The 15,681-nt window shown below is 34.0% G+C and overlaps 2 protein-coding genes across 2 annotated transcripts; one reads left to right on the plus strand and one right to left on the minus strand.

Moving 5' to 3' along the window:
- The first annotated feature begins 5,872 nt into the window (after nt 1–5,872).
- Nucleotides 5,873–7,359, plus strand: LOC143541128 (putative membrane-associated kinase regulator 4). The gene has a single exon (XM_077034027.1). It carries the CDS (start codon nt 6,385–6,387, stop codon nt 7,357–7,359), a length of 975 nt encoding a protein of 324 aa, XP_076890142.1. The 5' UTR covers nt 5,873–6,384.
- Nucleotides 7,360–11,769: 4,410 nt separating this feature from the next.
- On the minus strand, nt 11,770–15,213 carry LOC143541129 (kinetochore protein SPC24 homolog). The gene is made up of 5 exons (XM_077034028.1): nt 15,031–15,213; nt 12,968–13,112; nt 12,782–12,883; nt 12,221–12,294; nt 11,770–12,126 (listed from the first exon to the last, which is right to left on the minus strand). Exons 1-5 carry the CDS (start codon nt 15,197–15,199, stop codon nt 12,029–12,031), a joined length of 588 nt encoding a protein of 195 aa, XP_076890143.1. The 5' UTR covers nt 15,200–15,213; the 3' UTR covers nt 11,770–12,028.
- Nucleotides 15,214–15,681: the final 468 nt, after the last annotated feature.

Here is a 15,681-nt window from a genome sequence, read left to right on the forward strand (position 1 = left end):
CAGTGGGATGAACTTGAAGATAATCTGAAGAAGGTGCCTTCTTCCTTGCAATGATACTAGTGCTGATTTGTGATTTTATTATTTTCGTAAGTTAATTGAAGGTCTGTAGTTTAATTATGCATGGAGGAGGAAGATATTAAATTATTAATGAGCATCATATTTCACTGTGTTTTTTTTCTGATATAAGTGCCTTTTGTAGGTCAAAAGCTCATTGGCTGTTTTAAATGATCAGCTTCAAGATGCCAAGGAAGAAAGAGAACAGTTTGGCGATGCTAATAATCAACTGCTTGTACATTTTAAGTCAAAGGTTGGAATATTTAACTTTAAGTCCAGTACAACTTAAGGTTTAATAATAATAATACAATCTACTTCAGAGCATCTCCTAAGCTAGATTATTATTGAAGTAAGATAATCCGAACCTTGGGTTCGGGTGCGAGTTGGAGATGCTCTTCGGTAGAGGTTTATGAAAGGTTGATCCGTTAAGTTTTATCTATAGAGGGTTGAACAACGTTCGGTAGGTGTTCCAACCTTGTGAAATTGTTTTATATATGTTAAACTTCTTTTTTTAAAAATTAAGTGACCTAAATGGAACATATATGAATCCTACTTACTATTTAGTAATTAGGTTATTAAAGTTAACTTGAATTAGGAGATAACAGTGAAGAGAAAATTTTATTAAATAATAACCAAGTTTCATTTTCAATTTAAGTCAAACTGAAAAATAAATAATCACTTAATAGTAACCAAGATTCATATATTGCTTTTAAACTTTTTTAACTATTTATAAAATAGATCTCACAAGATTGGAACGCCTATCGAAAGTCGAGTTACTCTAGAGGAACAAAAAAGAAATTGAGTTGACTTTAATGGGACACTTGTGAAACTTGATTACTATTGGGTAAAGTTTCACCTTATTTTTATATTACATTTAAAATAAATGGACGGGAAGTGTTCGGGTTTAACGCAACCAATTTTGACCCATACCAAAATTCACTTATTCTGACTCATTTGGACTGCAAGTGTTTCTGGTCAACCTTGACTTTGCTATGGGTTCTAATCTGAATGGTATGATACAGGAGGATGAACTCTCAAAAGCAATCATCTCATATAAAGCAGAAGCAGATACTTGTAGTGCATTTGTTGAATTTCTAGAAGCTTCTTGGGCTTTTCAGTCTTCTTTCATGGAGCAAAAGGAGAAGAAAGCCAGGTATGTAATCTCTGAGACCCTCAAAAGTCTTTTTATTTTTTATTTAACGTTTCTGATGAATTTACATTGCCTTTTTAATTTGACATACCAAAGTGATGAGTTGGAGATTCATGAAGAATATTTTGTATATATTACACGCAGTCTTTTATCGACTTACAAGGTAATCATGCAACAGTGGTCATTATAATTATAATGTCACTGCAACTTACTCGTTTAGTTTATTTGGATTTTGTTACTGTAAGGATGCATTGGAACCTGCCATCATCAATTTAAGGAAACATATGAAGAACTTGAAAAGGTATATTGTGATCGATCCTCCATCTGTTTTAACAATTGTTGTTTAATACATATTTGTCAAAAAATAAATTTTCCTTATAGTTTTGGCTCGTGGTAGGTATGCGAAAGCAATCGACCCGGATGAAGAATTTTTGCAAGATATTGAACGAAGAAGAGGTCTCGAGCAAGCGTATCTGTCTGCAGAAAACAAAGCAAGTTTACTCTTGTGACTTTTGAATTTAACATTCTATTCGAGTTTTTGAAATTTTTATTAGATTTTTTAACACGTATAATATCAAAAGTTGACGTGTGTCTTTTATTTATTAGATTTATAACCGGTTGAACTTGCAGGTTATTACAATCTTTGATGCAGCCAAGACTGTTAAAGACCAATTTTACCATGCAATTGATATTGTTTCTCGGTAAGACGAACGCGTTCAAGTTTCAATTTCAATCCTTACTTTATATTTTATGCCACAACTGTTCATATGATGGCAGGAAAGGTGTTGAACCAGTTATCGAGTTATGTGACTCTATAGAAAAAGTCAAACTTGAATTCAAGTCTTTAGCAAGACCGTCATTAAGAGACGAAAAGTCAACTCACGGAGTACATGTGTCATCAAAGGATAGCTTGACAAAAGATGCATCTCCGGCTTCCAAGCGCGTGCTGCCAGTCGATATAAAATCCATACTTACACAAAAACTGGTGATACGCGCACCAGTAACGAAACTGTATATACCCTTAGGTGGGAGTTCCGAAAACTCTCCAAAAAATATGGTTAATGATGTTATGCAAGTAGAAAATGGGAAAATGGATATAACAGTAGTGCAAGAAGGTAATGCGTCTCGACCTTCTACAAGTGACGACAAGAAGCTTCGAGAACCTTCTGAAGAAAGGTCGCCGGGTTCGGCGTGTGGGAGTGACATATTTTTAGACATTGATGAGGAACCAGCAAAACTGGCTTAGAATTTGATGGGAAATAAATGGTATGATAGCTCTTGGTAAGTTGAAAATTTACCAATATATAGAAGAGTAACAATAATTTAATACTTATGTTATAAAATGTGAATGTTGTGTACATGTGATGCAGTTGATAACTTGATATGATCAAGTAAATAGTAGTAGAGAAAGCAAGTAACTTAAGAATGATATATTTAATACACATTCATAGAATTAGAATTTAGTATAATTTTTTTCCATAGGTAATTTACTATTTCAGCCATTTTCATCATGTTATAGTGACAGGTTACTAGCTAATACTATTTTTATTTATGTTTTTTAATTGAATAAAATTATATTGTTTGAACTTTGAAGTTTGTGAGATGAGTGGGCATGTGGTTTGGCTTAACAAAAGAACCTGACCTCTGAGTTTGCAGCAAAGGTTTCCACTTTGTGAACAAGAGAGTATGGACACTAGATATATTTGACCCAAATGCTATAAATATATATTTTTATTATAATTATCAAAAGCTGGTAGCCATAGTGATATCAAGATGTGTTTATAGTGGTGTCATCTCCGTAAGGGTAAGGGCTCGAGTCCTATGGAGTAAATGGATTTAAGAGTATGATTAGAGGGGTGGCTGGGTGGGTATTATATAAAAAATACTAAAATAATTTTTCAGTCAATATACTACCGATTATAACGGTGCCTCATCCGACTCTTAATACGGAACCACTTAATCTCAAGCTTGATTTATTATTGTAATAAGTTTTTATGCATCTACATATAATGATGCATTAAATTCATCACAATAATATGTTGACGGTTTTAAATGTGCAACAAATGGATAAACATCGATACTTATTAAACAAATAAACAATACCATATTACCATGTTGAAGTTTTTTACGTGCAATAAATTTTAATATATACGTATCTACACTCTATTATGGTCTATTGACTCTTGCTCTTAACTCTATTATTATTTTTAGTATTATAGATTCAACTTTTAAAATGTTTTAGAGTGGGGACCGAAAATTAATTTTAAACCTAACTTTGTAAAAATAACCTTAAAATTATTATGTCGTTTAAACTTTGGACAATTATTGTATAAAAGTTACTAGATTTATATAACATTTTATAATAAAAGATATGTATATATAACTAAAAAGATATAATATTAATTAAACATTTTCTGATAAAAAAAATAGTTTATGACTTTAGAATCTTGTGAAATAAGTGAAGTAAAGAAAGGTTAACTATAATAAGCCCAAATGTTGACCAAGTCAATTTGTGGAGACCCATGAAATATTTATATATCTCTACAGACCATGTCTATAGAAATATGAGAATGCTAAAAACCAAGGTTTATGGGAAAATGCATAGTTCAATTTAAAATTCAAATTTCTCCCAAATTCTTTTAAATGCAAGTTACAATCGGAATTGCATCAATACAAGATTTTATTATTATTTATAGCAAGTAGATTTAGTGTACTGCTTTTACTATATAAGGCACAAGTGTAATTATGTCCTGTATGTGTAACTACTTATAGGTAAAATGTTAAAACATGCTTGCAACACTCTTTATTGCTATACACTTAATGAGTTTCATGTACTATGATGGGGTTAGTTAAGAGGTTTTTCTTAAGGTTTTTTTCTAGGGTCTTTGGTTAGGCTAAGGGTAATGAGGCTTGGTTGAGCCCCAAGTGAGCTAAGCAAAATCTGACACGTAGGTGTTGATGTGGCACAGGATCAAACCTCTCAACCAAGCCCCAGAGGGTGTAGTGGTCCAGGTGATCAGGGGCTTGGTCAGGGGCTTGATTGATTTTTTTTTATTTATTATTTTTTTTGTTATGCACAAAAATATAAATTAAAATACTTCATTAAAACATAAATAAAAATGAAAATAAAAAGAAAAATAAAAAGGAAAATAAAAAAATACATATAAATAGCGTTTTTATTTTTGTGTTGCGAATTCCTTCCGAATACGTTCTTTTTCTTCCTCCATTAGCGCTTGGTCGTATGGCGGTAGGTGGCTAAAGTCTTTGGCTAGAAAAGCCAAACTCATGAAACGGTTTCTTTTGTGTCGAGCTTCACCAATCGATTGGAGGCCACTTGACAATTCCTTAATTTCTTTTTTATAATCGCCATCAACAACCGTTTTTTTCTCACGATCCCTACCCGGAGGGCGGCTACAACCTTGGTCTTTCAAATGACCTTCGGACAAGTTTAGGTCGAAGTCAATATGATTCTACGACCCGCTCGAAGAGACGTATGTGCCGGAAGCACTAGTTTTTGTACGTTTTGCCCCATCGCCCATGTCCTCCGCACATAGTTCAATCCATTTCGAGCACTTTCTTAACACCTCCCACAAGTAGCCATCGTCAAACGTCTTCACCACCCCATACCTCCGCAACACCTCTTGTTTCCATTCATCACAAGTGAATTTGTAAACCGCGAGATCATCGGACCCACTCGGCCGCATTCGGTTAGCATTGTGGTTATGTATGTTGGTAAACAATCCTACATATTTACGAGTATTGGTCCACCGACCCGATATCATATTATCGGTACGAGCCCTACTCCCCACTTGTTCGTAAAAACATTCCCGAACCTTGGCCCAAAAAACTCGAGCTTTTTGAAAGTCGGCTACAAAATAAATAACAAAAAATGTAATAAGTACACATAAAACTTAAAAGAAATATCAAACAATAAAATTCACGAAATAATTTACCCGCGTTCCGATCTTGGGATATTTCAATCCAAGCTTTCGCCAACGCAAGCTTCTCTTCTTTAGACCACGGAGTAGTCTTCCGCTTCTCCGGTGCCGAGGGACCATCCGCTTCGCCGGTCTTCATCCCCTTCTTTTTGTGGGATCGTTTTGCCGGCTCCAGTTGTGTTTCCGGGACCGAAAAATCAGGTTGTGACATCCCAATGAACTCTTGGAACGAATCGTCGTCCATGTAGTTACATTCCTCGGGAAATTGAGTGTCGTTGATGTTGCCCCAACCCGACATGGTTTGTAACTTAATAAATTCTTAAATTATCAGAGAGAAATGAAGTGAGAATGGTGTGTTATTGTTATAAAATGGGGTAGTTATTTATAATGTGTTATTTAGTAAAAAAAATACAATTTAAACTAGCCAACAGCTAGTTTTTTGCACCCCAAAGCCCAACGGCTATTTTCTGTCCCGCGACCACAGTCACGCCGCCCAACCGCGCCCCTGCTCACCTGACCTGTGTAGCGGTGTTCGTGAGCCACATCACAGGCCACCTGGACCGCGCCCCCTCCTTCGCGAGCCACTACCCACAGTCTTATGAAATATGAGCAGCACCACTGTAAGGAAGATTCAAACTCGGGTAATGACCATTTGAGAGAAACACCACTTCCACTAAGACATCTTTCGTAACAAAAATAAATAAATAAAAAATAAAATCCATGTAAAGAGTTGTACTTTGCATAAGAAACTTGTACTATGTCCAAACAAAAAGTAATGCTAGCTATAATTTCAAGTATACACATATGTCCCTCTTCCATGTGAATAAATTATATGTTTTCATTCTTGTTTGTGAAGGTTATGAATCATCATAATAGGTTAATATCACACCAATAAGCACTCTCATAATGAAAAAGAGTGACTAGACTCTTTTCATCTGTTGTTCACTTTTGAGTAGTCATTGTACAACAAGATTAGCACAAGGCACAACCTATTCATTGCTTGGTCAATTTTGAAAAGGGACCATTCTAGTTTCTTACCATACTTTCTTGCTTGGAAGTATTTAAAAAAAGTAACAAAAAAATTACATTTTTATTTTTATTTTTTCTATTTTACATCTCACCACTTTCTAACTTGTCACTTTCTCTACTTTATATGATGCTCTTTGAGTATCCAACATAAGTTCAAATTCACTAGAACACACATAAACACACACACACACACAAAACACACAAAACATTCAAATGGATGCAAATCTTTTATCATGCAATTATGAAGATGAAGACTTTATAGACATGGAAGTAAGTTCATCATCACATTCACCATCAAAGAGCATAGAATTTGAGTTCCAAATGGCTTCTACTAATTCCATAACACATTCAAATTCACCAGCTGATGAACTCTTTTACAAAGGCAAACTACTTCCACTTCACCTTCCACCAAGAGCACAAATGGTTAAATCACTACTTCAAGTTCAAACCAACAAGTTCAAAGAAGATGAAGAGTTCATAACATTTTCAACACCAATGGTTCAATCATGCAATATATCTCCTATAGAATCATGTAGGGTGAGTACTGAACTCACCCAAGATGAATATTTCTTTGAATGGTCAACAGAATTAACCGGATTCATAACCGATCACCCGAAAAAGTACTATGGTCCATGGTCAAAGAAGCTTAAGTTAATCAAACAATCTTCACTAACTCAAAAGCTTAAAGCTTCAAGATCTTTCATCAAATCTTTGTTTAACAAATCTGCTTGTGGATCAGATGGTAACCCTTGTGCCAAACAAGAAGTTGAACAAGATTGTGATAATATTACTTCTTTGTTAAAATGTCTAAGGGTGAGTAAAAAAAATGGTTTTGAGCACATTCAAACATGTAAGTATCCAACATTGGCAAATGTCTTAAAGGGTATTGAAGAACAAGGGAATGAGGATGTGTTTGATAGTGGTTGCACTCATAGGAAGTCTTTTTCAGGGGCAATTAAGAGAAAGTGTTCACCTTCTTCAACTTCTTCATCATCAACATCTTCTTCTTCTTCATCTTCTTTTAGTTATTCTAATAATGGAATTTATGACTTGCAAATGTTCAAGAGGAATAGCAGTGCCAATTCTGAGCTTGAAGGTTGTATTGAAGCAGCTATTGATCATTGTAAAAAATCCCAACAAGTTTTTGATTCAAGAAATAATGTGGTGTTTCCAAAATGTACCTTGTAATGATCAATCAATGTTTATTATTCAAGAGGCCATTTTTCATTTTTTTAGATTTTCCTTCTTTTTTTTTGTTTTGTTTTATGAAGATATTATCACCAACATTTGCTTTTTGAATATTTTCATAAGAAATCAACTAAAACATTATTTTGTAAAATACCAATTGTAATTTAGTTTCAAATCTTTAATAAGCATTATTTTGTCTACACTTAACAAATCATAACTTTTATCATTTCACATTTTTGTTACAATTGTTTAAAAAAGTTAACAACAGCAAACAGACAAAGAAAATATGGGCCGGTAAACTATAAACGAAAACATCTGAATTGGTCGGACGCTTGTACCAAATTCCAACATTTGGAGTCCCTATTTCGGGGTTGACGTTTTTCCTGAATTCAACAATTTGTTAGATTTTTATTATAAAAACGTATGAATCTTTAAATTTCTTAACTTGGGCATTTATTTACGCACTTAAGTTTCAATCATAGGTTTCTTATATTGAATTCTGAAGATTTGGCCAAACCATCAAAATTAGATTTTCCAACACGTTATAATAGTTTAAGGTATTCAATGATATATCAAAATTTCCCTTAAGAATCACGCTTTTATCTTTTGTGCTTCCACTCTACCAAAGACTAACACGGGTTCAAGATTTCCTCAAATGTCATTTTCGCATGTTAACATATCTCCCTCAAACTATGTTCCGATCTGAACATCTCAACTCAAACACGAACCCTTTTCTTTAATGCATCATACCTACAAAAAAAGAGTTGCAAAGTAAAAAAATAAGAATTCCTAGCAAATATTGAACATCAAATTCACATTATTAGATTTCTGCCTTTTTCTGAATATGTACCTATAAATGCAGGAAATTATAAAGGGCATCTTTTACACAAAGCAGATAATGAATCCAATATAAGATCACATGTAACTTATTCAAAATCTGTGCCATGGATCCAAAGGTAAGAAGAAAAAAAGGAGCCCACTAATAGTTACACTTTCAAAGCCTTCAACTTTTTACCTTTATGTGTTTGCATTGCAGTAGTCCACCTCAAACTCTTGCTTTAAATGTGCTTATAATGATCAAAAACTTATATTTTAGTGTGAGTTTTCTGAATCTTTTAAAAGGATTCTGTGCAAAAAGAAAAGCTGGTCAGAAGAGTGATAAAGAAATTTGGCTTTAGCATATTTGTTAGTTCTAGGTTTCTTTATGTCATGAGTCAGCTTTCATAGTGTTATTTACCTTAGGTTTGGCTAAATGCATCACTCTTAGACCTTGTGTAATTGGGTGTGTCCCAAATTAACTTTTTTTTAACGGCCAACAAACATAATAGTATAGGTATTTCGTACGGGGTAACCCAATGACAAAAGGTCACCGTCAGTTGGCCCAAATCAACCGCACGGAGCCCTTAAGCGCCTCTAAGTTATCTCCAGTTCCGGGGAAAACCCACCCGAAGGCCCACTAGTGATAAAACCCGGACGCCCTCAGGATCGAGCTGGAGATCACAAGGATCTCAGTCTTCCTTCATTGAGTCACTCATGTCCCATCCAAACCCCCCAAGTTAACTCAGTATTTTAATCTCCACCAAAGCTCGCCAAACCAATCCATAATTCTAAATGGGCGCCAAGAAGTGAACCCCTTTGGGCGCTAGCCTAGTAACGGCACACAGGCCTTGGGTGTGGGGCTGTATCTTTTTCCAATCAGTGAAATGATTCAACTCACGTTTTTATATTAGAAAAATCAGATTAGAAAACAATCGTGTTTTAGTTAAATATCACACACTTTATGGAAAATTAGTGATCATCCCATACCCACATGGAAGTGGCGTGACAGTCACATTTTCATTTTTTTGTTAAACCGCTACACATAATCTTATATTTTAAGTACATGTTGAAAACATGATCATATTGAGGGAATTTTTTCTTTTAGCGTGAAAAGAAGAAATATTAGTAATTTATCTGAAATGGTACAAAAAATGAAGGGGATGAGGTACATTTAGCACAACTTATTTACCTTACACCCTATTTTCTTAACCATTTTTTTTTAAATTTATAAATTATTTCTAAGTTTTTCTATCTTCACAAGTTTAAACGTAAATATCATTTTTGTGTTTTTTGTTGAGTAAAAATCTTGAGAATAATCACTTTTTAAGTTTATGTGCATGCAGACAAAATTTTACCTCCACTCTCACCCTACATTTTAATGTCTGCTTATGCTTCCCCTGGGACCATAATATGTATACTAAGGATAGCTTATATTACTATAGATATGGGTCAACTTTGTTTGGTATCTATCATCTATGCCACCTGCCGTCCAAGCATTATGGGCGCTTTGAGTTCGTACCGCTCACATTTCTAGATCTCCGTCGCGCCTCATCCACCATAGAGTGAGCTCAAAGCGCGCAATTCCATAGACTTGAAACACGTGGGCAAATTCGTGTATAATATGAAATACTTTGAAATGTACAATACTATCTCACATAAGAAAATAAAGTAGATACGTGAAAAAGGATACCGTGACATTTTATGTTAAAACAAGAAAAAGGTACGAGATTGTACAAGTTCATTCATAAGTTATATCGAAGATATAAAAAAGTATAAATTTAGCGTGGTCAAACAATAGTAAATATTTGTATGACATAACCAGACAAGTATAAACATACTCAGAAGTTATTTATTACTCCGTTCCTCCCATTATAAGTGTCTTACTTTGACTTTTCAAGTCTTTCTTTTGCAACCTTGACCGTAAATATTTTTGTTCGTGTCATATAATACCTGATGAAAATTATATCAGTGTAAAATACATTTAAAACCCAATCCATTCATATATTTTACATCAAGTATTATATAACACAAACAAAAATATTGTCGGTCAAAGTTAAACAAGAAAAACTTGAAAAATCAAACTAGGACACTTATAATGGGACGGAGTAAGTATTATCATTGGTATTATTATTATTATATTATTTTTGTTTATTAATTATAATCATGTGTAAAGTTAAATTTAAAATTACAATCTTCTCCTTTTTGTATTCAAGGAGAGGAGCACTCCTTCAACCCGCGTCAATTTCATCAACCAACCAATAATGTTGTGTCATCTGTTTCAACCTAACTCTACTCAATTCCTACCTTCACCTCTTATGAGTTTTAGCTCAATCCACTCCGAGTTTTATAATTCGATTTCCGTTTTCCTTCCTCCTACTCACATCACTAAAGCTCTAAAGTCCCAACCCACAAAATCTATGTTACCCTCTCGAGTACAATGTCCCATGCCATTCTACTTACAAGTTAAAAGTGTCTCGTTTTTTTTTTCTTGTATTATGAATTCCACTGTTTCACGACTTTCAATGGCATGAAAATCGATCACAACTCACATGTACAAACACTGGTTGTAATAACTTGGCAAGATTTGCGTCAATTGGCGTAAACTAAGGTTTTGTGATGATTAGACTAGTTGTCAAACAAAAGTTTTAATTATGTGGTTGGCTTTAATGTATCATTGTAGATTTGTAGGATTGTTCAAAAAGTTTGTGGCGCAATTGCTTGAAATTGGTTCATTTAAAATACGAACGCCAATCTGGCTCCATTTGTAAATGAGCCAAGGAAAACTCATTGGATCGTCTACGTTAACCCTAACTTTTTTCTAGTGTCGTGCTAGCTGGTTATATAACTTATTGTTCAAAACAAATATGGTCCATTAACCGTTTAGCCTACTAGAGATCACATAATTATACTGTTTTTAAATATTAAATACTTTTTAATGAGTTCACAGACTAGCTCGATAGCTCGAGCTTGAATACGAGCCAAGTTGACTCGTTTAACTTCAATTTAGAGCTTAAGTTTGCTCAGCTCAGCTCGCGCCTTGAGCAGCCCAAGATCATTGGCAAAAGTTGATATAAAATGCACCAAATTCACAATCCTTTGAAAGGTGACATATATTTGTTTATTCTCATATTTTTCCCTAGATTTAGGATCTAGTCAATCAATGTCTATATATCACATTTACAAAAAAGAAGATTGATGAAAGATCTTGTATATCAAGCTAATGATTCAGGGCATTTTTCATAATAAAAAAGTTTAAAGGCATCTACATGACAGGTTTAAACAATTCTTTGTGTAGAGTCAGCATCATTACATCAACTAACTTAAAATGAATCTGAAAATTATGACTATAGATCCCAATCTTTAAAGTGGCTAATGTTGCTTTAAGCAAATTATAATCACTTCTATGCAAACACATTACACACCCTCTGTTTTATCATCCAATCATAAACACACAAACCGTGAGTCACACCCGTGAACAATTAGTCAGTTCGCCCACGGTCCACAAGCCGGTCCGGGCCACAACATTCTTAAACCCAATTTTCTTTTAACGGTCATACAAATCTGAACGTATCTAACAGGAAGCTGTCCAGTTTTAAAAGACAAATAACATGTTCGCATATTGCGAAACAAACCAGAAGCATTACTAAAGTCATCAATCAGAACCGTAACAGAATTGCAATCAACATGACAAAAGACTATAAGGTTATCAACAAAGCAAAGATGAATAAGCTTCGTCTCTATCACATAGCCGTTGCCCACTATTTATATTTCCAAGAAAGGAAAAAAGGTCATAACCTGAATAATGATAAATATAATCACAGATTGACTTAACAGAACGAGAAAGCTCAGATCAGCGGGTTATCACTTTCCAGATTGCATTACACGTATCCATCTCATGGGAATCGAACTCGAATTTTTCAACTGCCTTCTTCTCTTTCTCAACAATATCTGTGATTGGTGGTGAAATTAAAGAATTGCAATTGCTAAACTAAAATCAAATAAGCAAAATTTAAACCAAATAAGCAAAGACAGGAAAGGATACGTCCAGATATCTTGGAGTCTCGGGTTAAGTCTGGGATGATGTTTGTTACAGATGCATACATTGACAGCTTCATCCTGTGAAATAAATGATAGTTGAAAATGCTTGGTGTTACATAGGGGCTGTAATTGTTGACACGACCGGAACCCGAGACCAAAAAAACAGGTTTTAGGTCGACAAACACGACCCGTTTAAAAATGAGACGGGTTCAGGTTGGCCCGTTTTAAAAACAGGACAGTTCGTGTTGACCCGTTATCCATTTATGTATTTTATTTTATTTTTTAAAAACCTTTTTATAATAATATATTTGTTTTTTCCGTTTTCAAAATCTCTGAAAATACACTAGCAATATTCAATCAATTTTCAAGATTTAAAATTTTTTACCAAAAAAAAAAATCATATTACTCGTGTGCTCTACTGACTCTAAATTATATCCATTTTTTTTCAATAATTTCTTTTAATATTTTTGATAAATGGGTTAAACAGATCATGTTTGGGTCGACCCGAATTTATGTGTGTGCAACTTAGGGTTGAAATAATAATATGGGTAGGTTTAAGTGTTACTGTGTCTTGATTTGATCTCGTTGGAGTTTGTCAAGAAGCTGCCTTCTGTCTTCAACAAAACTTGTTTGCTCTTCAAGGTCTTTAATTTGACTGGTGATGACTGTGCAGTAGTATATGATATGGCAGATAATCAGTAATCAAATACATTATGTAATGTAACAGGGACAAATGCAGCTATATACTTATCTGAAGTCCTCTCGTAGCAACGCCTCCCTCTGAATCTCCTCCTCCAACTCGCTCTGAAGCAAATGAATGTCTGCATCTGAGGCCACTTCGGCATTTGCAGCTTCTTCTATCTTTTGCTTGCATGCCTCTATCATTTTATGATAGCCTGAGTTTCATTTGAATATCAAAGACTCAGAAAAAGATGTTTCTCTTCAGATACAACAAACCATCAAAAATAGCATATTATAGCTGTGCCTTGGTTAAAATGGACAATCATTTTGCTACAAATAATGAAAAAGTAAATAAAATAGGACGGATGGGGTGACTATATTAGTATTGTATTTGGCTTCCTTATGAGTAGTGTATAATAATAAAAATGCTATTTGATGGTCATATTTCATCATGTATATCAGTCTTGGTTTAAAAATGTGCAACGCTTCAAACGCCACCAAGCATAATACCATGGAAACTATTTTTCATAGGCCTGTAAACAAACCGAGCGTTCATTAACTGTTAGTCGGGAACTTCGTTTATGTTCGCTTATTTAATAAACGAACGAACACGAACAAAACTTTTTGTTCATTTAATTAAACGAACAAACACATGTGTCGTTCGATCATTTATGGTCATGAACATTCGTTTATTTGTGTTCGTTCGTTCATGTTCATTCGTTTATGTTAGTTTAACCCTTTTAACTATGTAGTTTTATAGTTTTTTTAAACAATTAAATATGTTAGTAAACATAACCCATGTCATGATATGAAAAACAAAAAACAAAACAACAAACATAAATAAAAAAAAAACCGTAACACTGATTAGTCATATGATACGATATCCGCACTTAACCCCTAAGTAGTAAGTTCTAAATAAATTCCACTATTCCAGCCTTTACATCGTCGCTTCATCCAATTGTGACATATTGGACTTGTTCGTTTGTGTTTATTAAAGCAAACTTATGTTCGATTGTGTTCGTTTACGTTTGGCAAATTACGTACATTTATGTTTGTTCAGTCTGTTCTTTTAAGTTTGTTTGTGTACATTTACGCGCGCGAACTATTTGTTTAGATTTTAAACAAACGAACACAAACATGCCCATTTTCTTAATGAACAAAAAAATGTATGTGTTCATGTTCAGTTAAACTTATAAGAACGAACACGAGCCTGCCCTCGTTTGTGTTCGTTCGGTTCACTTACAGGCCCTAATATTTCCTGATATTCTTCTTTATTTAAATAATAATTAGTTCCTTAGTTGGTTAGAGCACCCCGAGGTTTGAATCTAAGTGGCAACAATGCAAACAAACTTCGTCCAAACTTCACCGATATGGAAAAGTTTGTCCGCCTGAATTCTGTCCCTGCAAACTATCTACGGACCTCAACGGTGGACCCCTCCCTCTCACAAGCATATACATATATACATTATTAATTATATATAGTATAATAATTTTTTAATGGATTTGTGAATAGGCCTGTAAACAAACCGAAAATTCGGTAAACTGTTCATGAACCGTTCGGCGGGAAATTTTTTTAAGTTCGTTTCTTTAATAAACAAACGAACATGAACAAAAAAAATATGTGTCGTGAACACATGTTTCGTTCATCTATGTTCGTGAAAGTTCGTTTACATATTAATAGAAAAGAATTAAATATTATTTTGAAGTGTCATCTACTTAATGGTTTTATATTTGTCCATTTATGTTTGTCTATGTTTATTTGTGTTCGTTTACATTTGTTCATATATGTTCATGTTTGTTCATTTATGTTCGTGAACTGTTCGTTTAGAATTTAAACAAACGAACACGAACACAAAATATGTGTCCGATCAAGTGTTCGTGTTCGTTCGGTTCGTTTACACGCCTAATTGTGAAGGTTTGGTGTTGTGAGAAAAATGGAGGTTTTCAACGAATTTTTTAAATCTGACGTGGCATGCTGAGGTGGAGGTTAGTGAATTTAATCCATGGTTGTAAAAATTGCACTAATTAATCACTAGTCGGTACCTCACCGACCGAATAATTGCTATTCGGTCAAAGTCACTTAGTTTATGTTTTCAGATAGAAAATGTAATAATATAATAATAGATTGAGTACCTTGAAGAGAAGTTAGAAGTTTAGCATGATCGGAACGGCAACCAGAGGTGAGTCCGTTGGATTGTTGAACGCAATTGCTCAGGTGATTCATGTCTTTTTCGTTTTTCAGAAACTCAACCAGATCATCGCTGTATGACATAAGCTTCTCAATGTCAATTTTCTCGCCCATTTTGAATTAGGGTTTGTTTCAAACAGTTTGGGGGGAAAGATAATATTGGTAGTATTTGGGGGATCCGTTAATAATAATAATAATAATAATAATAATAATAATAATAATAATAATAATAATAATAATAATAAAATACCATTTTGGGTCCCGCCATTTTATTTAAAAAAAATTTGAATTAACCTTCTATTGTTTTAAGATTCTTTTTAAAAATAAGATCCTCTCTAATCAAAACTCAATTTTTTTACTTTTTTTTCCACGAATCCTCATAATTGACTACTTGCTAAATTCACCACATATGTATACACTTGTCTTTCGATCTGGAATAAGTCATCACCTAAGGCCAACGCCTATGAACACTTGCCCGAAGGCATGACAGTGTGATGAGGTAAAACTCGTTTAATTCAATGACCCAACTATTGAAATCCACCTACTCGTAAATGTTGAGGACCGGAATCAAACTTGGATCATATGAAATACTAAGT

This window comes from Bidens hawaiensis, unplaced genomic scaffold (genome assembly GCF_021521415.1).
Source record: "Bidens hawaiensis isolate Kalapana, Puna unplaced genomic scaffold, B.hawaiensis_p1.1 tig00012472_1, whole genome shotgun sequence".
Lineage (NCBI taxonomy): Eukaryota > Viridiplantae > Streptophyta > Magnoliopsida > Asterales > Asteraceae > Bidens > Bidens hawaiensis.

What these genes read in the sequence shown, in the direction of transcription:
- LOC143541128 (XM_077034027.1), top strand. Translation starts at nt 6,385, where the DNA reads ATGGATGCAAATCTTTTATCATGCAATTATGAAGATGAAGACTTTATA.
- LOC143541129 (XM_077034028.1), bottom strand. Translation starts at nt 15,199, where the DNA reads ATGGGCGAGAAAATTGACATTGAGAAGCTTATGTCATACAGCGATGAT. An exon ending in CGAGATCAAATCAAGACACA is followed by an intron (nt 12,295 to 12,781) that starts GTAACACTTAAA and finishes TTTATTTCACAG; the next exon opens with GATGAAGCTGTCAATGTATG. An exon ending in AGACTCCAAGATATCTGGAC is followed by an intron (nt 12,127 to 12,220) that starts GTATCCTTTCCT and finishes CACCAATCACAG; the next exon opens with ATATTGTTGAGAAAGAGAAG.